Source organism: Eurosta solidaginis, chromosome 5 (assembly GCF_040869045.1).
Source record: "Eurosta solidaginis isolate ZX-2024a chromosome 5, ASM4086904v1, whole genome shotgun sequence".
Classification (NCBI taxonomy): domain Eukaryota; kingdom Metazoa; phylum Arthropoda; class Insecta; order Diptera; family Tephritidae; genus Eurosta; species Eurosta solidaginis.
The window spans coordinates 144,238,593-144,264,268 of NC_090323.1; the positions used below are offsets into that span (position 1 = coordinate 144,238,593).

Consider the following 25,676-nt stretch of genomic DNA (forward strand, 5'->3'; position numbering starts at 1 on the left):
TTTATGGCCTGCGGATAGTAATTTTAAAACTGCTCTTCAAATGTTTAATGACATTCACGTGGTATACGATGCAGCTGAACGAGCGGTGAAATTGATGCAAGACTACAACCCAATGCTCACAAAAGACGAGGAACAAAAACAATATATATTGCAAGTTGTCAAAAACGTATCAAAAACAATTTCCTTTGAGCAAGAGATTTTATTACAAAACTTTTTATAATTACACCATTTAATAAAAATGAATAACCATCAGGCAAAGAATGCGAAGATATGTGAAAATTTCGCTGTTATTTTTTAATTTGGTTTGTTCTGAGTTAAATATTAATGTTAAAGAAAACTAATACAGAGTAACATTGTTCATCAGATATGTCCCTAGAATATTTGTGAATAAAGTTTTTCTATAAAATATATGTTACTGAAGTTAAGAACAATTATAGCGAGCCATAGTGAGAAAAATAGCATTTTTAGAAAACTTTGTGGGCTCAAGGCACGCCCAATAATTATGCAAACGATCTAAAAATTTTTATATATAATTTTTTTCTAATTTGGAATAAATCTAAGGGGTTTTCCAAGTGAAAATACGAAAAAATTGGGACATCCTCAAAAAAAATTTACCGAGCTCTCTTCATAGTCTTTCAGACAAAAGCAAAATTTGACTGCGCAATATGCTGACTACCATTAATGAAAGAAACGTGGTCCTCCAAGCTAGAAACGCCACCATAGATGTTGAGGTCCGACATCTAGATGCCTTATTAGCTGATTTGAAGTTGATCAGGAACCAATGGGAAACAATTTTAAACGAATGCAAAACAATTGCTATTCAATTGAACACCTCGCCAAAGTTTCCGGACATTCGAAAGAGAAAACCCAAAAGACGTTCTGAAGATAATTTGAATAAGATGATTACGGATGATCCAGAGTCTGGTTTGTGGTTCGGGCGAGCGCAGCAAAATTTGTCGAAAAATACAAGTCTCACATTTCTCAAATCTTAGAATGCGAAATAATTCACTTGAAACACATTTACGAAGCAAATTTTGATAAAGGTCTGTCACCATTGGAATTGCTAAATGCCATCTATGTTCAAAATCTGTATAAAATTTTCGCCAACATGTGTTGCTTTACGTATCTTTTGCACTATACCTGTCACTGTAGCTAGTGCAGAAAGTTCCTTCAGCGTCCTTTCAAGGATCAAAAACTTTCATAGATCGTGTTCATCTCAAGAGCGAGTTTCAGGACTTACCACGATTTGTGTTGCATCCGTTTTCCCAAGACAATTAAATTTTGATATTATTATAAATAATTTTGCAGCGAAAAAGCCACTCTTTGATATCCGAACTTTCTATATTGAATAATTAAAATTTTTAATCATCATCAAATTTATCAGAAAAGTATTAAAATGTTACCAAATAACTACTTAGAAGAGATTATTTGGAGCAGTATGTGGCTGTTAAAAGAGAATTTTATTTCTACGTTACAATAAAACAGTATAAATAGTAAATATTCTGTGTTAATTTTATTTTCAGCTCTTAGTCCAAAAATCATTTAGTTGTTGTGGCAAACATTTTTTGTTTGATGTAATCCATCAATAATGATTCATGAATGAGATGTCACGGTGCAATTTAGGAACGCAACATCAAAACCAAGAATAATTAAACAAGGGGTGCCACAGGGAGGTGTCCTATTCCCACTTTTGTTTAACTTCCACATATCAAAGCTACCTTCGCCACCAGAAGGCGTTACTATCGTTTCCTACGCCAATGACTGCACAATAATGGCCACAGCCCCAAGTCCACAGATCGATGAGCTTTACAACAAAATAAACAGCTACCTCCGTGATTTCTCCAGTTTTTTCGCCTCGCGATACCTGACATTATTACCGGCTAAATCATCGGCGACCTTATTTACAACATGTCAAATGTCGACCATTTTGAACATCCACGTCAATGGCAATACGCTACCGACTGTCTTACACCTCAAAATCTTGGGTGGAACGTTTGATCGGGATCTACATGTGAGCATGCAGCCGCAATTGTACCGAAAATCCAGAGCCGCAATAAAATCCTCAAGCCTCTTGCTAGCAGTACTTGGGGTAAAGATAAAGGAACGCTCATTACCACTTACAAAGCAATTGGCCAGCCGATTGCCTGTTACGCGTCCCCGATATGGTCGCCAAGCCTAAAGGCTACTCACTGGAAGAAGCTAAAACCCTGCCAAAATACTGTCCTCAGAACCGCCGCGGGTTGTCTTCTTATTTCCCTAGAACACCATCTACATACTGAGGCCAGAATACTCCCCATTAGGGAGAGAAACGAAATGCTAACCAAACAGTTCCTGTTGAATACCCAGAAACCTGGGCATCCCAACAGACATGTTGTTGTTGTTGTAGCAATGCTCGCCCCACCTAATAGCCGCGACCGATCACAAGTTGTCATCAATATCCTCTAACGGGAGTCCAAGGAAACTTGCCGTTTCAACAGGGGTGGACCATAAGGAAAGGGGTGTTAGAGGCGTTGGTTCCACATTACAATTAAAGAGATGGTTGGTGTCATGTGGGGACACATTGCAAGCGGGGCATACATTTTGTATGTCGGGGTTGATTCTGGATAGGTAAGAGTTTTACCTGTTACAGTATCCAGAACGAAGTTGAGCAAGAGTGACACGCGTTTCTCTGGGGAGTATGCGTTCCTCTTCCGCGAGTTCTGGATATTTTTCTTCAAGTACTGGATTCACCGGGCAATTCCCGACATAAAGGTCCGACGCCTGTCTATGGAGTTCACCAAGGACCTGCTTGTGTTTTTTCGCTTCATACGGCTGGGTTCTCAGGTGCCGTATTTCCTCAAAATGCTTACGGAGATGACTCCTTAGGCCCCTAGGCGGTGCTGGTTCGTCAATCAGATGTCTGTTGGGATGCCAAGGTTTCTGGGTATTCAACAGAAACTGTTTGGTCAGCATCTCATTTCTATCCCTGATGGGGAGTATTCTCGCCTCATTATGCAGATGGTGTTCTGGGGACATAAGAAGACAGCCAGTGGCGATTCTGAGAGCAGTATTTTGGCAGGCCTGTAGTTTCTTCCAGTGGGTAGTTTTTAGGCTTGGCAACCATATGGGTGACGCGTAGCACGTAATCGGCTGGCTAATTGCTTTGTATGTGGTCATGAGCGTTTCTTTATCTTTTCCCCAGGTACTGCCAGCAAGGGATTTGAGGATTTTATTACGGCTCTGAATTCTCGGAACAATTGCGGTTGCGTGCGCACCAAAATGTAGATCCTGATCAAACGTCACACCCAAGATTTTGGGGTGTAGGACAGTCGGTAGCGTAGTGCCATCGACGTGGATGTTCAATATGGTCGACATTTGGGGCGTCCATGTTGTAAATAAGGTCGCGCAAGATTTAGTCGGTGACAATGCCAGGTTTCGCGAGGCGAAAAAACTGGAGAGATCAGGGAGATAGCCGTTTATTTTATTGCATAGCTCATCGATCTCTGGGCCTGGGCCTGTGGCCATTATTGTGCAGTCATCGGCGTAGGAAACGATTGTGACTCCTTCCGGTGGTGAAGGTAGCTTAGATATGTAGAAATTAAACAAAAGTGGGGATAGGACACCACCCTGTGGCACCCCTTGTTTAATTCTCCTTGGTTTTGATGTTTCGTTTCTGAATTGCACCGATGCCTGCGGACCACCCAGATAATTTGCGGTCCACCTTTTAATACATGGGGGAAGGGTAGCCCCTTCCAGGTCTTGCATTAATGAGCCATGGTTGACCGTATCAAAGGCTTTTGATAGGTCTAGCGCTACGAGTACTGTTCTATGGTGGGGGTATTGATTCAAACCGCAATTTATCTGGGTGCTAATGACATTTAGCGCGGAGGTAGTCCTATGGAGTTTTCTGAAGCCATGCTGATGAGGGGCTAGCTGCAAATTTGCTTGGAAATAAGGGAGCAAAAGGGCTTCAAGCGTCTTTGCCACTGGCGATAGGAGATATATCGGACGATATGACTCACCTACGTTAGCTGGTTTCCCAGGCTTTAGTAGCGGGACCACCTTGGCCATTTTCCATTTCTCGGGTATGGCGAAGGTGGAGAGAGACAGGTTGAAGACATGCGCTAAATATTTGAAACACTCTTTCCCTAGGTTTTTAAGCATCGGCATGGCTATGCCGTCTGGGCCCACTGCTTTGGATGGTTTAGCGCGACCAATGGCGTCCTCAACCTCTCTAGCGGTGATGGTGATTGGTGACGCGCTGAATTTGTGTTTATGTGCGTGTCTCTTGGCTCTCCGTCTATCTTTGTCGGCCGTAGGATGCATAATATATTGTCGGCAGAAAGCGCTCGCGCATTTTTTCGCATCCGACAGCACCTTATCGCCAAAGGCGATGGAAACTTTGTCTTTGTGCTTAGTCGGATTCGATAGGGACTTTACGGTGGACCAAAGTTTACCTACACCGGTAGAGAGGTTACAACCTCTTAGGTGCTCTTCCCATTTCGCCCGCTTGTGTTCGTCCACAAGCAATCTGATGCATTGGTTTATATCCCTTATTTGGGGGTCGCCTGGATCAAGCTGTCTTATAAGGTCGCGTTCCCTCGCTAAGCTCGCGGCCTCCGCCGGGAAGTGGGGCCGGATTTCGGGAATTCTCCCGGCGGGAATGAAATGTGCCGAGGCAGATTCAATGACCTTACGGAAGGCACGCTCCCCTTGGCGGACATCAGTCGGGATAGGGAGGGCAGCAAAGCTGCTGTCTGTTGCAGATTTATATTCTTCCCACTTTCCTTTTTTGAAGTTTATGAAAGTGCGTTTTTCGGTGACGATGAAGTCGGCGGTACGCTCGAACGAAATAAGTATGGGCAGGTGGTCGGATGCCAATGTTACCATCGGCTGCTAGTTGACGCAGTTTACGAGTTCTGCGCTCACGATTGAGATATCTGGCGAGCTATGACAGCTTCCTACCATACGTGTGGGGCGTCTCCGTTTATTGTGCAGAACGTCGTTTCTTCTATTTGATCCGCCAACATCTCACCCCTACTGTCCGCCCGCAAGTTTGAATGCCATAGGTCGTGATGGGCATTGAAATCGCCTAAGATAATGCGATTGTTGCCAGTGAGTAAGGCCTCGATTTTAGGGCGGTATCCACTGGGGCAACAGGTGACAGGAGGGATGTAAGCATTATGAGGAAATACGGCACCTGAGAACACAGCCGTATGAAGCCAAAAAACACAAGCAGGTCCTCAGTGAACTCCACAAACAGGCGTCGGACCTCTATGCTAGGAATTGCCCGGCGAATCCTGTACTCAAAGAACAATACCCAAAACTTGCAGAAGAGGAACGCACACTCCCTAGGGAAACGCGAGTCACTCTAGCTCAACTTCGATCTGGATACTGTAACAGGTTAAACTCTTACCTATCCAGAATCAACCACGACATACAAAACATATGTCCTGCTTGTAACGTGTCCCCACATGATACCAACCATTTCTTTAACTGTATTGTAGAACCAACGCCTCTAACACCCCTCTCATTATGGCAACCCCTGTTGAAACAGCAAGTTTTCTTCGACTCCCGTTAGAGAATATTGATGACAATTTGTGATCGGTCGCACCTATTGGATGGGGTGAAGCACTGCTACAACAAAAACAACAGCTAGGGGGCATATAATATACTCGCGGCAGGTATGTCTGTCGTGGAAGGTGACTAAAATACCCAAATGATTCAAGGGGTTGTGTAGCGCAACCCTTTCAAGGGGATGTCAGCGCAATTTACAGCTTCTCCAACCCAATTGTCAACCTCACCTAACCGTGGCGAATCCACTCCTCAAGCAGCCGAGGCTCTGGCGACCCAAGTTCCTCATTGAACAAGGAAGTGGGGCGGAATGTTCATATTAACTCGTTCCTGAGATGGTCGGCTTATATCTTAATGGTGCTTGTTACCGGAACGTACCAGATCTGTATCTGGCAACATCGATAACAATCACCAAAACCTTTCTGGAATGGTTTTAGCGCTACAACAACAACAATGAGAAATTTCGAAGATCAGATTCGACCTCGACGCGAAAAATCCTCTCTAAGATAAGGTGCACACGAGGCTACGCGTCATAGACGCTGCAGGCGAAATTTGTACGCTTTGATGCCGGACACATGTATTTGAATGGAGAGCTGCATACGAGGCGTCAGCTGCATGAAAGCGAAAAAGCATGAAATTTTCGTGTAGCTAAGCATACAGCAATGTTGGTCGCTGAGCGTACGTACGCTTGAAAAAAAAGAAGAACAAGATGCTTGTTTACATTTTTTGTATGCAAATTTGTATAATTAGTTAAAAATGTTACTTTAGTTAATAAATGTGCGTGAAAGGTATATTACCAAATCGAAAAAGAGCATTAAACACCACAACAGCTTGGTTAGACATTGTTGAAGCGTTTAAAAGGCTAAAAAGCGTTGGAAACTAGAAATCACCCTTTTCTCTAGTCCGCGGTGGTTTAAAATTGCCTTTCATAATTTACAAAGGCACGGGGATGCAAACAACGTTTAATACCTATTTTCCTTTGGTTTCGGGGACGGATATAGCTGAAGAAATTTAATTTTTTATTTTTTTTTCAATAATTGTTTGCTTTTTGTAGCGACGCTGGAAAGTAGCTTCGTGTGCAGATCTTGAGGCGTAGAGAAATTGTAGCTATAAGAAATATCTTGTACGCGTCTATGACGCGTAGCCTCGTGTGCACCTTGCATAAATCGCCTTTAAAACTCCATACAGTTTCATATTAAAAAAATCGAAATCGCTTTTTTAAGGTACATATTGCCACTTTAATTCGCAAAGCGCTAACCGACATTAAAAATTTTGCAGAAGCAGAAAACATATCAGATTCACATTTATAAATTTGAATGATGATGTATGTATGTACATATATCAAATTGATGTTATCAATATATCATACAGAAATCTGTGAAAAACACTGTTTCGAAAAACGTCGTTGATTAGGCCACTTATGAATTACCGTTGTGCGGTTAGAGGTTATGACGCTCCAACATAAGCGTTCTGTCAATCTGTTCTCTTTTCAAATCTTCCATAACTCTGTTATGACGTCGCATTTCATGCAACATGTTTGCTTGTGTTTTTGCAAAATATTTATTGGCTTTACTTAACGTTTCAAGATTTGTGGCGATTTCATCCAATTTTTTATTATTCCTTTTGGAGAGTTCGATAGACTTTTTGTAAAAGTGTTCCTGTATACTTATTTGTTTTTGCAGAAGAGCTTGAGTAGCCGTGTCATATTTTTGTTGTTTTTGGGACGGCAAAGTAACTTCCCGAAAGTTTTGAGAAGTTATGTCGCGAACGTCGCTGGCTGGATCTGTATTCGATACGATTATGGAGGGGAAACTGTTGTTGTCTTTTCTTCTTGAATCGCTGGACATATCATCCGCGGGAGCAGGTTGCATTGATCCATCAGATGCATCTTCCGATATTTGCATTTTAGGCGGGAAAGTAACCATCTCTTCGCTCGCAGTACGGCAATTACTTATTTCCAGATTTCGTGACAGTGATGTGGATGACTCAAAGCGACAAATCTTTATAACGGTTTCCTCCAAATCACTGAAAAGGCACTGTCTTTCGTTTTCAGGTGCCTTATTTAAAGACAACTTCCGCCTAATGTGACTTTTGTAATCCACCCAAACCTGAAAAGTAAAAAAGATTTTAGTTTGACTTCAATATATTTAGGAATAGTTTAACTAAAAAAACACTAATACGAATGTATAAAAGAAAAGCTTATAAACATATTCGTTAACACGAATGTTTATAAAAACGGATATATTCGTAAAACGGGTGTTTATAGAAAAGGACGAATTCGTTAAACCGAGTGTTTAGGGAAAAGGATATTTTTATAAGTTTTTCCTTTATACATTTCTTAGGCCCGGTTTTTCAGTACAAGTTCAACTCAGTTTGTCAGTTAAACTACGCTTAAACTTATTCTGCAGTTTTTACTTTAACTGAAGTTTAAGCTGAGCTTAAGCGGCCGACCAAGCTGGATTAAACTCTAGTTAACCTATCGGTGATTTCCGTTCGTTCGAAATGGCGTCGAATATACCCAACAAGCATTTGCGATTGAGTACCATTAGAGGTCATGTATAACTAGGCATAAATCTAAAATCTCAAGAGTTATTTCGAAACAGTGGCTCAACTCGAGAATCATACCGTACGCAGCAAAAGAGGGAATTTTTTATAAAACAAAAAATTATAATACTTAAGTTGAACAAATTTAATTAAGAACTTGGGGTTATTTAACTGGACCCAAATGTAAGATTTCATACTACAGTTTTTTCACGAAAATAAAATGAAATATATATAATTTAAAAAATAAATAAATGTGACACTCTAACCTCCGAACAGATTTTAGGCAGAGCTTCTCTTCCAATTTGCGTTGTGCTCCTTTTAATTTTTCCTACAAATTGGCCGGACGGGACCTACTAGTTTTATGCCGACTCGGAATGGCATCTGCGCGGCAGAGAGCTGTTCATGACAGAAATACAAACGGAGTGCTTGCGAAACACTGTCGAGGGGCAACGCCGTTTAGAAAAATTGGGTTCTAACGCGCCGATTCTAGTGTAGTAACAACGTTCTTCACCACGGTAACGAAATCATGTGGCAACTTTTGCACCCTTTTGGTATTCTACCCGCGAAAGTAGCCGGATAATTTGTTACTCACAAAAGTAGGTGGTTACATCGAAATAATCACACAACAGCTGTTGTTTAGGAAAAGGCAAAACTGAAAAATAAAGAATTGTGTGACTCTAGAATTTGTTTGTACGATATGAGTATCAAATGAAAGGTGTTAATGAGTATTTTAAAAGGGAGTGGGCCTTAGTTCTATAGGTGGATGCCTTTTCGAGATATCGCCATAAAGGTGGGCCAGGGGTGACTCTAGAATTTTTTTGTACGATATGGGTATCAAATGAAAGGTATTAATGAGTATTTAAAAAAAAAGTGGGCCTTAGTTCTATATGTGGACGCCTTTTTCGAGATATCGCCATAAACGTGGACCAGGGGTGACTCTAGAATGTGTTTGTACGATATGGGTATCAAATTAAAGGTATTAATGAGGGTTTTAAAAGGGAGTGCCCTTAGTTGTATATGTGAAGACGTTTTCGAAATATCGACCAAAATGTGGACCAGGGTGATCCAGAACATCATCTGTCGGGTACCGCTAATTTATTTATATATGTAATACCACGAACAGTATTCCTTCCAAGATTCCAAGGGCTTTTGATTTCGCCCTGCAAAACTTTTTCATTTTCTTCTACTTAATATGGTAGGTGTCACACCCATTTTACCAAGTTTTTTTCTAAAGTTATATTTTGCGTCAAAAGACCAATACAATTACCATGTTTCATCCCTTTTTTCGTATTTGGTATAGAATTATGGCATTTTTTTCATTTTTCGTAATTTTCGATATCGAAAAGGTGGGCGTGGTCATAGTCGGATTTTGGCCATTTTTTATACCAATACAAAGTGAGTTCAGATAATTACGTAAACTGAGTTTAGTAAAGATATATCGATTTTTGCTCAAGTTATCGTGTTAACGGCCGAACGGAAGGACAGACGGTCGACTGTGTATAAAAACTGGGCGTGGCTTCAACCGATTTCGTCCTTTTTCACAGAAAACAGTTATCGAATCTAAGCCTCTACCAAATTTCACAAGCATTGGTAAATTTTTGTTCGACTTATGGCATTAAAAGTATCCTAGACAAATTAAATGAAAAAGGGCGGAGCCACGCCCATTTTGAAATTTTTTTTATTTTTGTATTTTGTTGCAACATATAATTACTGGAGTTGAATATTGACATAATTTACTTATATACTGTAAAGATATTAACTTTTCTTTTAAAATTTGAATTAAAAAAATTTTTTTTTTAAAAAGTGGGCGTTATCGTTCTCCGTTTTTGCTAATTTTTATTAAGCAGACATATAGTAATAAGAGTAACGTTCCTGCCAAATTTCATCATGCTATCTTCAACGACTGCGAAATTACAGCTTGCAAAACTTCTAAATTACCTTCTTTTGAAAGTGGGCGGTGCCACGCCCATTGTCCAAAATTTTACTAGTGTTCTATTCTGCGTCATAAGTTCAACTCACCTACCAAGTTTCATCGCTTTATCCGTCTTTGGCAATTTTTCGGTTTTTCGAAATTTTCGATATCGAAAAAGTGGGCGTGGTTATTGTCCGATATCGTTCATTTTAAATAGCGATCTGAGATGAGTGCCCAGGAACCTACATACCAAATTTCATCAAGATAACTCAAAATTTACTCAAGTTATCGTGTTAACGGACAGACGGACGGACGGACGGACATGGCTCAATCGAATTTTTTTTCGATACTGATGATTTTGATATATGGAAGTCTATATCTATCTCGATTCCTCTATACCTGTACAACCAACCGTTATCCAATCAAAGTTAATATACTCTGTGAGCTCTGCTCAACTGAGTATAAAAAGTGTTGCCTCTTGCTATACATATTTGTTTACATTATGCACTTTCACAGAATAAATTACAATATACCTATGTAGAAACTTATCATGCATAATATGCATATACACATCGTCCCGTTTATTCGTTTACGGCGGCGGCGCGCCGGCATACGCCGATGTTCTTACTTTAAAAGGCTTGATTTTTCTATTTAAAAAAATAATATTTAGGAAAGGTTTTGTTTATATGTATTTAAGGAAATCAGCCTGTTGGCCATTTCGGAAAGATCCGGGGGTTTTGCCCTTGCGGAGGGATTGTCCTTCGTTCGCTTACTCCAGAGAGTCTTCGAACCAAACCCCAGTCTTTGGAATTGGTACTGCTTCGTCTTCTGAAAAGAAATAGATACATAAATAGTCACACTATTGTCTGTATATCTCGTGCAAAGCGTAGTTTCACCTAGGGATAACTCCTAATAATCGTCGCGAACCCAATTTCTGTAAATCATTTGTGGCTCATTGGCGGTCACGCACAAAGGCGACTTACAGTTGTATTAATGGGCTATTAATACTCATGACTCTCGTGGCACAGGGCGCTTCCAGTTTTTCGGCTGTTTTAAGAGCTACAATTCCCGACGTGTGAACAGTAGCAATCCCGACTACCAGTCGCTACCACGCCTCCTTGCCCTCACACCATATGCCAGCACAGAAGCTATAGGACTTCGGCTTTGAACTCATACCTTCGTCGACGTCACTTTCCTAGAAGCTCTAGGTATAGCTCCGTAGAGTTTCCAACGGATTCTTTTGTCGCACTATGCTGCCGAGCTACACCAGAGAAACATCTTGAAACTTTAGGGAGTGACTATTCGCCGAAGGATGCCGCTCTCGAAATCATAAGCAAAAAAATACGTGGATGTCATTGCGTAATGGGTGAAAATCATATAATCCTCGGCGTATCTACATAATTAAAATTTTACAAGGACCCTGGATAAAATTTTTAAAATGTAGACCAAAGTTTGCAGACGTTTGTGTTCAAAACATTGATTTCAATAGTCTTCGTTAAATCAAAACGATATTTTAGAATGAAAGTCGACCGATTTTAAGTTGAAAGATGTTAACTGCTGTTTTCCGGCCTTATGATATAAGAGCTCATTATGGATGACCGCGTAGCTTCAGTTTTCAGACTAGTTCGACTGTGCACTACGTTAGGGTAGTAGCACACTTGTTCATTAGTTCGACTGTCTTGGGAAAGCTTTTGCTTCACCACTTTGAGTGTTCTTGCGAAGGACAAAGCCTCAGCTGGTAAATATATGTGCCTACGTATTCACATTTGTAATAGGAGCCGTAACGTGTAGGTGATAATATATCCTCAACTTAAGTATGAGGTAAGAATCATTTCAAAGAAGTGTTTCTGCCCCTAAAACCTACTAAAGGATTTTGCATCACTGATTTCGCTTATTCTTTCAGCCAATCGCTATATAAAATTTTAAAAAAATCGGCACCTTTTTTTTGGGAATTTTGCTTTTTTTAACACCTCAATTAACAATTTGAAAACATGTTCGCCTTGGGTCATTTTATTTGAATTCGTTGTTCATTATTAATTAAAAAAAAAAAAATATGCAAAGTAAGCATATAAATTTGTTAAATAACGTTTTTCTTTCAGTGTTTTGTTTTAAAAAAAGTTCGTGTTAAGCTGACATCGAAAACGCCTGTTTTTTTTAATATCTTTTAAACAGTTAGAAAGAGTTAAATTTAGCAATTAGTTTCTTATAACTGGCAGTGATGCACATCCGTTGATACCACTTTCGGCCATATCCGACCAATTTTTGAATGCACAATAAATGGCCTAGACAGTCTTAAACGAGTAGAAAATATAGTAACGCGCCGATATTTTTGACATTCGGCGGCGGCGTGCGAAAAACGATCTAAATCGGCGGTGGCGTATATCTCTAGTATCTACAAGTGAGACATTTTCGGTAAAGCGAACACGGTTGCCACACCATGTTTTCATTGGGACCAAAATTCATCGAAAAAAGTGACCAAATTTTTGTTTTATTTTATTAGTATAAAATACAAAATTTTAGGATGTTTCCATATAAAATTTTACTAAACATAGTGAACAAACAAATATATATGTATGCAACCAAAAATGGTACTATATTTTTACATACATAGGATAAGGGTGTGTCTTCCACCAACCAAACGTTGTGAACCTAGTTTTGGTCACAAAGTTCTAGCATTATGTTGTTGATTGCAATGAAATCAAATGTATAGTGCAGTTAGGTTTTAGTAAGAAACGGTACAAAATTTGCGTTCTGGTGTTGCCGAACTATGTATGTGAAAAACTCAGTAACAGATAAAGGGAACTAGAGATGCTTACTTTTTCGCTTAACGTTTAAACTTCATATCAGAGCCCAGATCCAGTGTGAGTTTTGATCCCAGCCCTCAGGGGTTCTGCTAACACCTACGGGAATAATTTTATACAAAACATTTCTTCCGAAATCAAATCTCTTTTGCATTTGCTTCCTTCTGTCTTTGAGTTAAAATATTTCTTGTGCCAAGATACTTAGTTTTCAATTACCTTGCTTGCGTAACACCACAAAAGTCCTGAAATTCCTTGAACTCATTGAGCTGGGTGAGAAAGATTTAAATATCAACGTGCCAAACGAGAAGTAATACATGGAATTTCTCTGTAAAACTTTTGAAAGTGTTAGTCTCACGGCAGAGTGCTCGCTATAAGCTATGCTAGGCGAGAAGCAATTTTTATTTTCATATATTTAACATAGTGTTGTATAACCGATCGAAATATCTAGCCGTTATTAATATTATAAAACAAAAGTTTTTTTTTTGATTAGTCGGTTATTTCATCAACAATTAACGACAATGTGTTTGCCAACACTTTTCTTTTCAATGGCTGGCATAAATTATACCCTAGGTGAAATGTTATTGTTCTGGTACATTTTATTGACTGAGCAATTTTTTATGGTGAGAGTTCCATTGAAGTAAATTCACAATTATATGGGGGCTAACGAAAGTGTGGCGAATTTTTGGGCAATATTGTTAATTTTTACCTAAGTGAAAAAGAAAGAAAAGTACCAATCGTGGCTACTGACCAAAACGGACCAAAATTGAAGAAAAGGGACCAGCGGACCAAATGGGGTTGGAAGGGACCATTTTTGGTCCAAATGGACCAAAGTGGCAACGTGAAAGCGCAGAAAACTACCTTTCAAATTTCTCCACAGACACTGGTGAGTTTTTCGGTGATGACAGCGTTACCACTTGGGCCAGAATCGCGGATAAAAGAACTCGTAACAATATTCGGTTACATAATGTGCTGGGTACTATTTCACGGGTAACGCTCAGAATCGGGGCGTAATGGAAAAATCTTGTTTCTAAAATTTTGATGTTGCTTTGCCCGGGGCGGAACACGCTACCATCACACCACGGCGGCTGCATATTTATTTTTGGTTACTTACGCGTCATTACTGCTCTCAATTAGATGTTTGTTCTCACAATAAATAGCTATTTGCTTTGGTGGGACCACCTTCGATATTTCTTTTTTCAACTTCACCTCAATTCGATATCCAATGTAGGAGAAACTTGTTGAATATTCATTTGAGAACTGTACATTTCTCAAGATCTCTCGAAATTAGGATATTAATTGGAAAATATTAATGACGTTGGAGATCAACTCGAAAACTTTTAATTTTACAAAATTTCTCAAAGGTTGGATAGTGATTGGATAATGAAGGTGGATATCAACTCAAGAACTATATGGTTTAAGAATAATTAAATAATGATGTTGGATATCATATTCCGGAACTATATATATAATTTCGGTGGAGTATTTTTTTCCATGTTTGTTGGGTAAACAAAATCCAGCTGTTGCCGTATCTACAAATTATCTAGATAATAAAAAAACCAATGTTGCCGCACAAAAAAGCATACCCCAAAACCGGCGGTCTTAAACTGTGACTGAAAAGCTGCTCAGTAGTACAACTGGAGTTTAAATTTGACTAGAGTTTAAGCATAGCTTAACCAGCTACTGAAAACCCGGACCCTAATAACAAAAACTAAACATTCATTGGTTAATTATTGGGGCTACTATAAATAGAATCATCGCAGAAGAAATGTACAAGGCATAATCGAAACAGCTGTCGTCTTGTCCGTTTTGATATCGCGTTGTTTCAATTTGCCACAAATTTAAAAAAAAAACAGCATTTTGTTGCTTTCATATAATCATATCACTATTGCTGATTCCTTCCGAAGTGAACAACTCAAGCAGGTTATGGGCGTTTTTTTTCTAAAGCTTGGTTGAAAAACTGACGATGGAACAATTTCGCACAAGAGAAAGCGAAGCCCCCTATTCGAAAGCTTCACAATTTTTCAGTTGGCTTAGAAAAAATTTCTACTGAAAAGCAAAAATAAGTTAAACAACTCGCTTAATTTGTTTTTGTTTTCCGATTGAAGTTTTTTCTAAAGGACCGACCACAATCGACTTTTGCGTCATTTTGGCTCTGGGAGAACGCACGTTGAAAGTTTTCCTGCCACAATGAACGAAAAAAGAAAACTCAAATTTGGTTATTAAAGAAGAAAACATGTGGATTAAGGCCGATTAATTAACAATAGAATAAAATCGAGCAAAATTAGAAGACTTCAAGGAAATTGACTGACAACGCCATCAAAACGTAAGTTTGGTCAAAGAGGATAAATTACGAGATAAGGGACGTCACTCGTTACTCGCAGCCATGTGCTCGATGTTTTCTAAGAGGTAGTCGGTGTTTTTTTTTTTTGGGCGCATAAAATGTCCTTTATACATTTTCGTGGGGTATTTGTGTTTATTTTTCCGACTGTATTTAATTAATTAATTAATTATCTTTCCAAAACTCACAGTTGCACAAGGCGCCTACACCGCATGGAAAAATGCGGGTCAATTCAAAAATGTCCCTCTTAGAAAACACATTAACCAAAACTTCTTTGAAAAAACATTCGGCATCAATTTTTTGATTTCCAACGAGTTACTCGCCACTCGTCGCAGACTGGTGGCTCTTATTATATTTATCCTCTTTGCTTTGGTGTTTCCGTTGCGTTGTTTACAGACTGAGAACATAGCCATGGAGACGTTTATGTTCGAAGTCAGCTGGGGACTCAGCGTAAGCGCCAAAACGATGCAATGTAATACACAACACGAAAATGTAATACGTATATGCAAACGTCGAACCGAAATGTCACGAATAACAAAAATTGGGATTTGTAGTATTGCGTGGAATTCACCTCACTTCAAACACGCTTAACGTTACAAATATACTTACAAACAAACGTTCATATCTAATTGAACCAGATACCACCATGAGTTCATTCGCATTTGCCAAATAGCCCAATATATTGATGCGTCATACCAAACTGCTCAAGCGCGGATCATATTGACAATATGTAGGTCAATATAATAATTTGCTGACAAACCATTTCTCACTATTGAGTCATGCACCTCTAGTATGTAAATATTAATGTAAGTATGTATGTATAGATTAAGAACTTTTGTATAAATAGGAATGAATTTCATCAATAAAGAATCAATCAAACAATCAGATTTCTGCGCTGAACATAAGCGCTCATCAAATCTATTTTGTTTAATTTACATCGAACCTTTATAGAATCGAGTTAGTTTTTACGCAGGAAATTCATTTTCGGTTGCCCTCATATAATTTGTATATGAATGAAACATTTTTGACAGAAACCTGCCACAATATGTTTTTTTAGGTTGGAGTCTTAGCGAGCAGAAAAAAACTGAGCCTTTAAAAAAAACGCACAAAATCACATTTTAATTTGAATAACGCCATTGACAGCTAAGGGGTTTCCTCACAAGCGGGGCCGTGACCTGCAAGAGCCGTCACTCGCTACTTTGGCAACAACTAAGCAACCAATTCATGCCGTATGTTTTCTCAAGGAAGTTTTGGTTAATTTTTTTTAACTGTGTCATAGACCATTGCGGATAAAACAAGCATTGTGGATAAAACAAGTGTGATATCTTATCCGTCAACTGCCTGACAGGATTTTCAATATAGCTACTTTTTAGCGTTTTGACAGGGTGCTCAATAAGGCGGTGCATAGTATCGGCTATCTCCAGCGGGTGATAGAAAGAGATACAGAATCAGACAGCGATAATCAATTAGAAATCAGGCGATCCATTCTATTTGTAATTTTGACGTCTATGCAGAAGTTATCGCACTTGTCTTATCCACAATGAAAACAAGTGTGATATCTTATCCGTCAACTGCCTGACAGGATGTTCAATATGGCTCCTTTTTTGCGTTTTGACAGGGTGTTCAATATGGCGGTGCATAGGGCCGGCTTTCTTCAGCGGATGATAGAAAGAGATACAGAATCAGACAGCGATAATCAATTAGAAATCAAGTGATCCATTCTATTTGTGATTTTGACGTCTATGCAGAAGTTATCGCACTTGTCTTATCCACAATGTCCTATACATTTATGCGGTGTAGTGACTTTGCGTAGTTGCTATTTTCGGAAAGAGAATTAATTAATTTAATGCAATCATTAAAATAAACACAAATATGTCACGACAATGCAAAGAAGGCATTTTTATAAATATGTACATAAATCTGAAAATAAAAAAAAAAATACCGACTACCTCGAGTAATTTGATACACGTAAAAAAAAAAAAAAAAAAAAACAAACAAGTACAGTTAAAATTGTTGTTTATGTTTATGAATTATTTCGAGTGTTTTACAAAATGTTCACCGCTTTGAGTATAGCGGTGCGAAAAAACGTTGACGAGTGAGTTTGTACCATCACGACGGCAGTAATATTTATTGTCTAGCCACTATATTACGTTACGGTGAGCTTCACCGTCTTCTTAGTTTCCACATTACTTTTACATTGCAATGTTTTTGACGTACACTACCGCTGTTAAGGCGTAAAATACTCACCTTTCTCCAGGCTTTTGAGCTCTTGCATGGAGGCCCAAGCATGTTTAGCTGATTGGTTACATCATCCCAAAAATTTTGAATGTTTACTTTCGAGTTCCCTCGATATTTAAGCACAATGTCTGGCCGCTCTGTCATCATATTCACCAGTCTCTTAAATTGTTCGTGGTTAGTGGTGTTGCTGAACCTATGGAAAAATTAGCATTTATTCTAAAGCTTAAAAATTTGTTCGGCTCGCTTGGATAAAAAAATTCATTTGGAAAACGAAAACAAACTAAGCGAATAGTTTAATTTGTTGTTGCTTTTCAATTGACATTTTTTTCTAAGCGAGCAGAAAATATTTTGAAGATTTAGAAAAAAAACGCAAATATACACTTATGGTCAAAACAAAAGCCGACTACAGTGTTTTCACAGTTGCGGCATTTTTTCTGTAAGTAGAGCTATCTAACGGAGCTTTTTAGTATCTGTACTAAGCATTGATACATCCTTAATTCATTTTGTGATATTTTGCGATGAGAAACACAGTAAGAGTCTTATCAGTTTACGTGAAAGCAACAATATGGAGAAAACAACATAATTGCATACAAACAGCAAAACATACCAAATGCCGATATAGCACCTACAGCACATTGCAATGAGTCTTCCGTAAGAAGATTCTGGACGAAATACACTGAAACACAGTTTGGCCCGTCGATCCGGAAGTGGACGCCCAAGCAAGACAACAGATCACGATGATAGGGATATCGTCACGATAGCTCTGCGGAATCGGCATAAAACTGTCCCAGAAATAACCGCTGAGTTGAAGCAGCGCATCAACATGGAAATAAGCATCTCTACGGTACAGCGTCGCTTACAGGAAAAGGTTTGATGGCTCATAGACCGCCTAAAAAGTCGCTTCTCACCCTAAAAATGCGTTCCGCCCGCCTAAGCTGGTGTCTCGAAAAAAGGAATTGGACTGGAAAGGATTGGGAACCAATCATATTTAGTGATGAGTGCAAAATAAATCTATTTGGTTCAGATTCAGGATGTGTGGTCCGCCGAAAAAAAGGAAAGGTTTATTCACAATTGCGTACAGACAACAGTGAAGCATTCTCCGTATGTAATGGTGTGGGGGCAATAACTAGCCAGGGAGTTGGAACAATTTTGTTGCTGGAGGGATACTTCAACTCATCCGCCTACATGGGCATCATCAAAGATGGCGTTTTACCTAGTATTGAGTGGCTAAGCGCGCACATAGAAAGAATTATTTTTAAGGATGATTCTGCACCTTGTCATCGTTCGAAATCGGTAAGCACGACGCCGTATTTAGGCATACAAACCCTTTTTTTCAACGATTTAGAATCAAGGATATGTTTTCCTCTTATAGGTGGGAGAATACAAGTCTATTTTAGGAATTGAGTCGATGTCATGGCCGGGAAATAGCCCCGACCTCAATCCCATTGAAAATATGTGGTCAATTTTAAAAATGAAGGTACGGCAGCAAAAGTATACTAACATCAGACAATTGAAAGAAATTATTAAATACGTGGTGTAATGATATTACGCCGGAATTGATTCGGAAACTGTACGAAAGCATGCAGTCCCGAGTGGGATGCGTGATCAACGCAAGAGGGGGCCACACCCGGTATTAAGTAGATTTTTTTTTTTTAAAAGCTCTTACTAAACCAATAATAATATAATTTCCATAATAAAAGACGCAAAAATGCATAAATTTAAATGCAGTTTAGCTTGTTCTATTCATTTAAAGAAATAAAATGTTTATTACTAAACTAAAATTTTTTGAGTTTTTTTAAACTTTGTTGTTGTCGTATGACCCGTCTTAAAATTATAAGGAAATATGCTTGGAGACTCACTTCAACTAGCTGGGATGAGTTGCAAAACAACAATTCCCATTCTTAGTCGAGAAATCTGACTTCTGTTTGTGGTATTTGAATGGGCTTTTTTTTTACCGTAAGTGTACATATTAAACTTCGATTATTTTTACAATGTACATATTTATTTATAAATCAAAAATTTATTTCTATATTTATTATTCATAATGTTTTATGAATTTATGAGAAATTCACAACACTCATGATATCGCACACATAGATAAACTCAAAAAATCGCAATGTTCAGAAAATGCGAAAAACTGACTGCCGCCCCCTTATGCGCCAATGCAATTTATTTTTTTAGAAAGTATTTTCTAGCTGGTTAGGGAAGGTAGGTATTAGTAAATCAAGTATACAGTAGACCGGGCGTAAAAAGAGTTGTGAAAGTACGCCCCACTATAACTTCTTAGTTTATTGACTTAGCTAAATGGTTCAAAAGTAAATATGTCATGAATTCAGAAATACTTATGCCTGGTTAAACAAAAAGATACTTTAAGGGGATAAAATCTAATCAAGTGAAAACGGCTTCATAGCTCGAAAGGACATTAAAAGCAAATATGCAGATTTCCAACACCAAAATAATGATGCATCAATATCAAAAATCGGACGTCAAACAACCAAGTTATAATAAAAACGGCTGCACGGTCGTTGTGAACGAATTTTGTAATTAAAATTTAAGTAACTTCCCGATAAGCTAAAAGCTTGAAACTTGTAATATAGTTCAGAACCCGATGACAATGCAGTAATAAGAAAAAATCGCCGCTAGGTGGCGCAAGGATCGAGATATTCAAAAAAATTGTATTTGTAGTCCGATTTGGCTCATATTTGGAACACATAATACATACAAGAATAGAAAGCGACCTATGAAAAAAAATCGCCGCTAGGTGGCGCAAGGTTCGAGATATTCAAAAAAATTGTACTTGTGGTTCGATTTGGTTCATATTTGGAACACATAATACATACATGGATAGAAAGCGACCTATGATGTCCGATTTGGCTCATATTTGGAACAAATATTACATACAGTCCGGTAGAAGTGACATCAAAATATTTTGGAGTTGGAGGAGGGATAAGCATACGTGGCGCAGAGTCGAGTAAAGTCTTTGGAAGGATTATGTCATTGTGAATCAAACTAAGTGTGATATCTTATCAATCAACTGCCTGACAGGATGTTCAATATGGCTACTTTTTAGCGTTTTGACATGGTGTTCAATATGGCGGCGCATAGGGCCGGCTATATTCAGCGGGTGATAGAAAGAGATACAGAATGAGACAGCGATAGTCAATTACAAATCAGGTGATCCAATCACTTTGGAATTTTGACGTTTATACAGAAGATATCACACTTAGTTTGATTCACAACGGATTATGTATTGAGGACTTAGATTGTAACAAATTGTCAGGAAGTAGTCCTTGTAATAAAGAGTCACTAAATGAACTAAATGGAATGATAAATAATAGGCAATTAAATAAAGACTAAAAACTTGAAAATAAAGTAATAAAAAAAAGTTTTTAGTTAAACGGTTTTATTGAAAACAATACTTACATGAAGTAATAATAATACTAAAAGCTAGAAAATAATTAGGTAGGTCCTAGGTACTAGTCATCACACTTCTTATCAATCTTGGGCGTTGATCAGACATATAAAAGCGTTGGACGCGTCAAATTTCTATTGATAGTCATAAGTAAGACCAACTGAACCTTAATAAGGTCATGCTACGCCTCACATTTTTAGAAATTTCATGAGGAGTGTGATGACTAGTACCTAGGACCTACCTAATTATTTTCTAGCTTTTAGTATTATTATTACTTCATGTAAGTACTGTTTTCAACAAAAACCGTTTAACTTAAATTTTTTTTTAAACTATTTTATTTAATGAAATTGACTGACAGCGCCAGCAAACCGTAAGGTTTTGTATTCCTTTGGTGTTTCCGTTGCGTTGTTTGTAGATTGTAGTCAACGTTTATTTTTTACGTTGCTTGATGAGTATTTTGAAATCAAATTAGAGAGTATTTGATGGGTCAGACTTAATTTTGCGACTGTAGCACGAAATACCTTGCCCACTCCTAAGACTGTTCGTCATTATTTCTGTCCTAAGGGTCATCCCCCAAACATTGCTTCTCTGTGTTGGGCTGAATCAATCTGCATAAAACTTAAGAAATGGGCACTTATTGAAAGAGGTTTAGAACGGCTTGCGGTGGCTATATCTTGAAAACGTCTAAGGATACAGTAATGAATTTGGTATGCGCCCTCTTAATTAAAAGATAACCTCCTCTGAATTAAAAACCTTTGATGACTTCACTTTCCATAAAAAAGTAAAAAAAAAAACCTTTTTTGACACACATAACGTGGTTTCTCCTCAAATTATAAGGCCGTTTTTTTACATGTATGTGCATCTACATTTGCGGGTAAAAAACGCGTATCACTTATATAATGTTAAGGAGACCCATCTAGCGGCAATTATTGAAGACTCGCGGCAGTGGTAAAATAACTCGAGGGTTGTACTTAATAGCGGAGACACGACCTCTGTTGGTCATAGTGTATAACTTATAGCTGAATCCTGGAGACAAACACTTTCGGTCATAGAAGTTTAGAATAGTGTAGAGATAAATGGAGAGACACATTTCAGTTGCAACTAAGTTTAATGCAAGTTAAGCAAGTCATATTGCTTATTCCAAATAAAACACAAACTTTATTTTATATTAGATAATCACTTTTATTTAATAAATTAAATTGGTTGCTTTGCAACCTTACTTTACTTCCAAAGAAGAACTGCCTTTGAAGGGCGATGATACCGCCTTAAATACCCTTGTGATCGGCGGTATTCACCTGTTGATGTTGTTGTGCAGAAAAAGGTCGTTATGATGCTATTGCTAGCAACCTAGCAACAGAATTGTATTGCTTCGGACGTGCATCAGTCATATCAAGGCATAACCTGTTGTATCGCTGGCCTACCTACCAAGCTCGTCAACCAAACGTTGCTTGCTATGCAGTGGGTGGTAAAGCAGGCAATGCTTATGTGCTGCATGCCCAGCCTGCTGTTGCTAAGATAAGTGCAAGCGGCGATCACCCTTTGTTGTGATAATAAACGAGCTCACGCATATGATGTTGCTATGCTGATTATAATATCATATCTGGTTTGTTAGGCAAAGGCAGGTAGCGGGTTGTGGGTTGCTATTGGGCTGCGTACCCAACTCGTGCAATTGTTGTTGCTATGCTGTGATGTCAGGCATTTAGGCAAGTTATGTTTCTAATGTAATTGGATTGTTGGTAAGCTGCATCAACTGACTATTGACGCTTTAGTTTTCTGTTGCCCTGGTATTGCCTATTTCTGCAGCAGGTTATATGCAAGGAAATGCCTTTGTTATGTAGGTGGTGGTATCATACCTTAACTCCTCCCCTTCTTAAGTTCGGAGCGTCCCTGATACGACGAAATTATAAATACATACAGCTTAATCTAAAACTTATAACTATATCTTAATTGATTTTTTTGCAAGTGAATAAGTTTACACTAATGACTTGTGGAAATGAAAATTTTGGTATCAGATCGAAGTATTTTAAATCATTTGGTTTGACATTTTGAGCAATATTAAGCTGAATATTTTAGCTTTTGTTACTAAATTAAATAATAAACATATCTTTACAACAATTTTAATTAGTATTTTTAAGGAAAATTTCAGATTTTAGGTTTTTTTTAAATTATAATATTTGGAATTTTTTTTTTTTAATTTTGTTACTAAATCAAAAATAAAAGCATACGAATATTCCAGTAAAAAAAATTGTTTTCTTTTATAGTTAGCCTTTTAAGTACAATTCTAAATGAGTGTTTTATTTATATTCTTCATAGTAAACATTAAAGTAAAAAAAATTCATGTTTTATAATTAGCGTTTTTTAAGGACAATCTAAACTTGTTTCTTAATTACATTATTTATAATTTTTTTTTTTACTAAATTACATATACATAGGTACATATAAACGTATCTGTGCGAAAATTTTATTGAGAAAAAGAAGTGTAGTTGTTTGGTTTTTATATTAGCGTTTTTAATGACAATTCAAAAGTTGTGTTTTAATAATATCTAATAATATCGAATTATCAAAAAAAAAGTTTTGTTTTTATAAATTAATTATATAGAAATTAATTTAAATTTAAAAATTAAATTAAATATATAGAAAAAATAATAATTAGTCGTTTAGTTTTTATAATTATAATTCAAAATTTGTTTTGTAATTACTTTATTAATTCTTGAATTAAATATATTTGTAAAAAATTTTAATTAGCGTTTTCGCGAACAATTAAAAATTTGTTTATTTTTTTTATTATTTATAGTTTTGTTACTACGTAAATATATGAACGTACAAAAATTTCAATAAAAAAAAAATGTATATTTTATAATAAGCTTTTTGAGGACTACTCAGAATTTAATTATATTATCAGAGCTTACACGTTCGCGTTGTTCTTGTACTTATTAAATATGACAACGGCAAAAGCCACGCTTGAACAAAAATGTATCAAGTGAAAATGTTTAACTTTTCATATATTTTTTTTTACAAAGCTATTTGTATTCGGCCAACAATATTCTGCCGTAATTTGCTTTAATTAGCATATTTAACACATTTTTGGGTCACTTAGGATATGTTGACAAAATTATACGTGTCGTATGCATATGTACGATTTTTTGGCTATTAAATACTTTTAATTAACAATTTAATAATTTTGATTTGTAAAAATCCGGTGTCTTAGTAAAAATCTCTTTTTTTTCATTTTTTTAATAATGAATAAATTTTGGGCAATAAAAAAGATTTTTAAATATGATTTATTAAATTAATTGCATGGTTTCTAAATTTTATTAATCAATGTTAGGGAAATTAAAGCTGCCGTATGCACATGTACGTTTGTTTATATAATAATTTCCTCCCCTATTAAAAAAAATGTGATTTTTCGAACTTTTCAAATTATTCTAGCATAAATCTCAATTACTAGTAAAAAAATGTTATGGCAAAATTATAATGAAATATGATTAACACTAGCTTTAGTGCGAACAGTAGAAGTCGTTGGAAAAAATTTTGTTTTTAACAATTGGCATTTTGTGATAAAATTTTACTTTAAAATATCTTTATGGACTTTTTTGCCATTTATTAGGACAGTTGTACCCAAATCTTTTTGAACTGTATTTTGAACGTACACCTTATTTAACTTATTCTATAAATAGAACGAAAACAGCAACAAAACCAAAGTTTCTTTGAAAACCGCCGTACCAAGCATAGCTTTAACACATAATTGCATACGAAGTATGCAATGTGTAAAAGATTAAAATATGCAAAAAGAAGGCAATTGGGAAAGACTTCACAACAGGCATGACGTAGCTGAATGCGTTTACAACCATTTCAACTATCGTAGGGGTGCGAGTTCGACTCCCACTCCCGGGAGAAAAGGCTTTGAAAAGATTTACAAGGTATAATCGAAACAGCTGTCGCCTTGTCCGTCCTGATGTCACGTTGTTTAAATTTTTCCCAAATTATTAAATAAATTATAAAAATTAAAAAAATTGCTTCAAATAAATGTTTTCATACATTTAAAAAAAGCAATATGGGCAATCCCCGATTATTAAAAATCATACAAACAGACGAAATTGGTTAATTCGTTGTAGTTCTATAAATAGAACGAAAACAGCAACAAAACCAAAGTTTCTTTGAAAACCGCCGTACCAAGCATAGCTTTAACACATAATTGCATACGAAGTATGCAATGTGTAAAAGATTAAAATATGCAAAAAGAAGGCAATTGAGACTTCACAACAGGCATGACGTAGCTGAATGCGTTTACAACCATTTCAACTATCGTAGGGGTGCGAGTTCGACTCCCACTCCCGGGAGAAAAGGCTTTGAAGAGATTTACAAGGTATAATCGAAACAGCTGTCGCCTTGTCCGTCCTGATGTCACGTTGTTTAAATTTTTCCCAAATTATTAAATAAATTATAAAAATTAAAAAAATTGCTTCAAATAAATGTTTTCATACATTTAAAAAAAGCAATATGGGCAATCCCCGATTATTAAAAATCATACAAACAGACGAAATTGGTTAATTCGTTGTAGTTCTATAAATAGAACGAAAACAGCAACAAAACCAAAGTTTCTTTGAAAACCGCCGTACCAAGCATAGCTTTAACACATAATTGCATACGAAGTATGCAATGTGTAAAAGATTAAAATATGCAAAAAGAAGGCAATTGGGAAAGACTTCACAACAGGCATGACGTAGCTGAATGCGTTTACAACCATTTCAACTATCGTAGGGGTGCGAGTTCGACTCCCACTCCCGGGAGAAAAGGCTTTGAAGAGATTTACAAGGTATAATCGAAACAGCTGTCGCCTTGTCCGTCCTGATGTCACGTTGTTTAAATTTTTCCCAA

The 25,676-nt window shown here is 37.2% G+C and overlaps 1 protein-coding gene across 2 annotated transcripts in view; it reads right to left on the bottom strand.

Annotated features, from left to right (window-relative positions):
* Positions 1-6,767: 6,767 nt before the first annotated feature.
* Positions 6,768-25,676, bottom strand: part of LOC137253334 (uncharacterized) — a 135,495-nt gene continuing 116,586 nt past the window's right edge. For both annotated transcript variants that reach the window (XM_067790077.1, XM_067790079.1), the window contains 2 exons: positions 17,396-17,579; positions 6,768-7,661 (listed from right to left, as the gene is read on the bottom strand). In XM_067790077.1, coding sequence (XP_067646178.1) covers positions 6,993-7,661; positions 17,396-17,579 — 853 coding nt within the window. In that variant the 3' untranslated portion in view covers positions 6,768-6,992. The remainder of the gene's footprint in view (positions 7,662-17,395; positions 17,580-25,676) is intronic.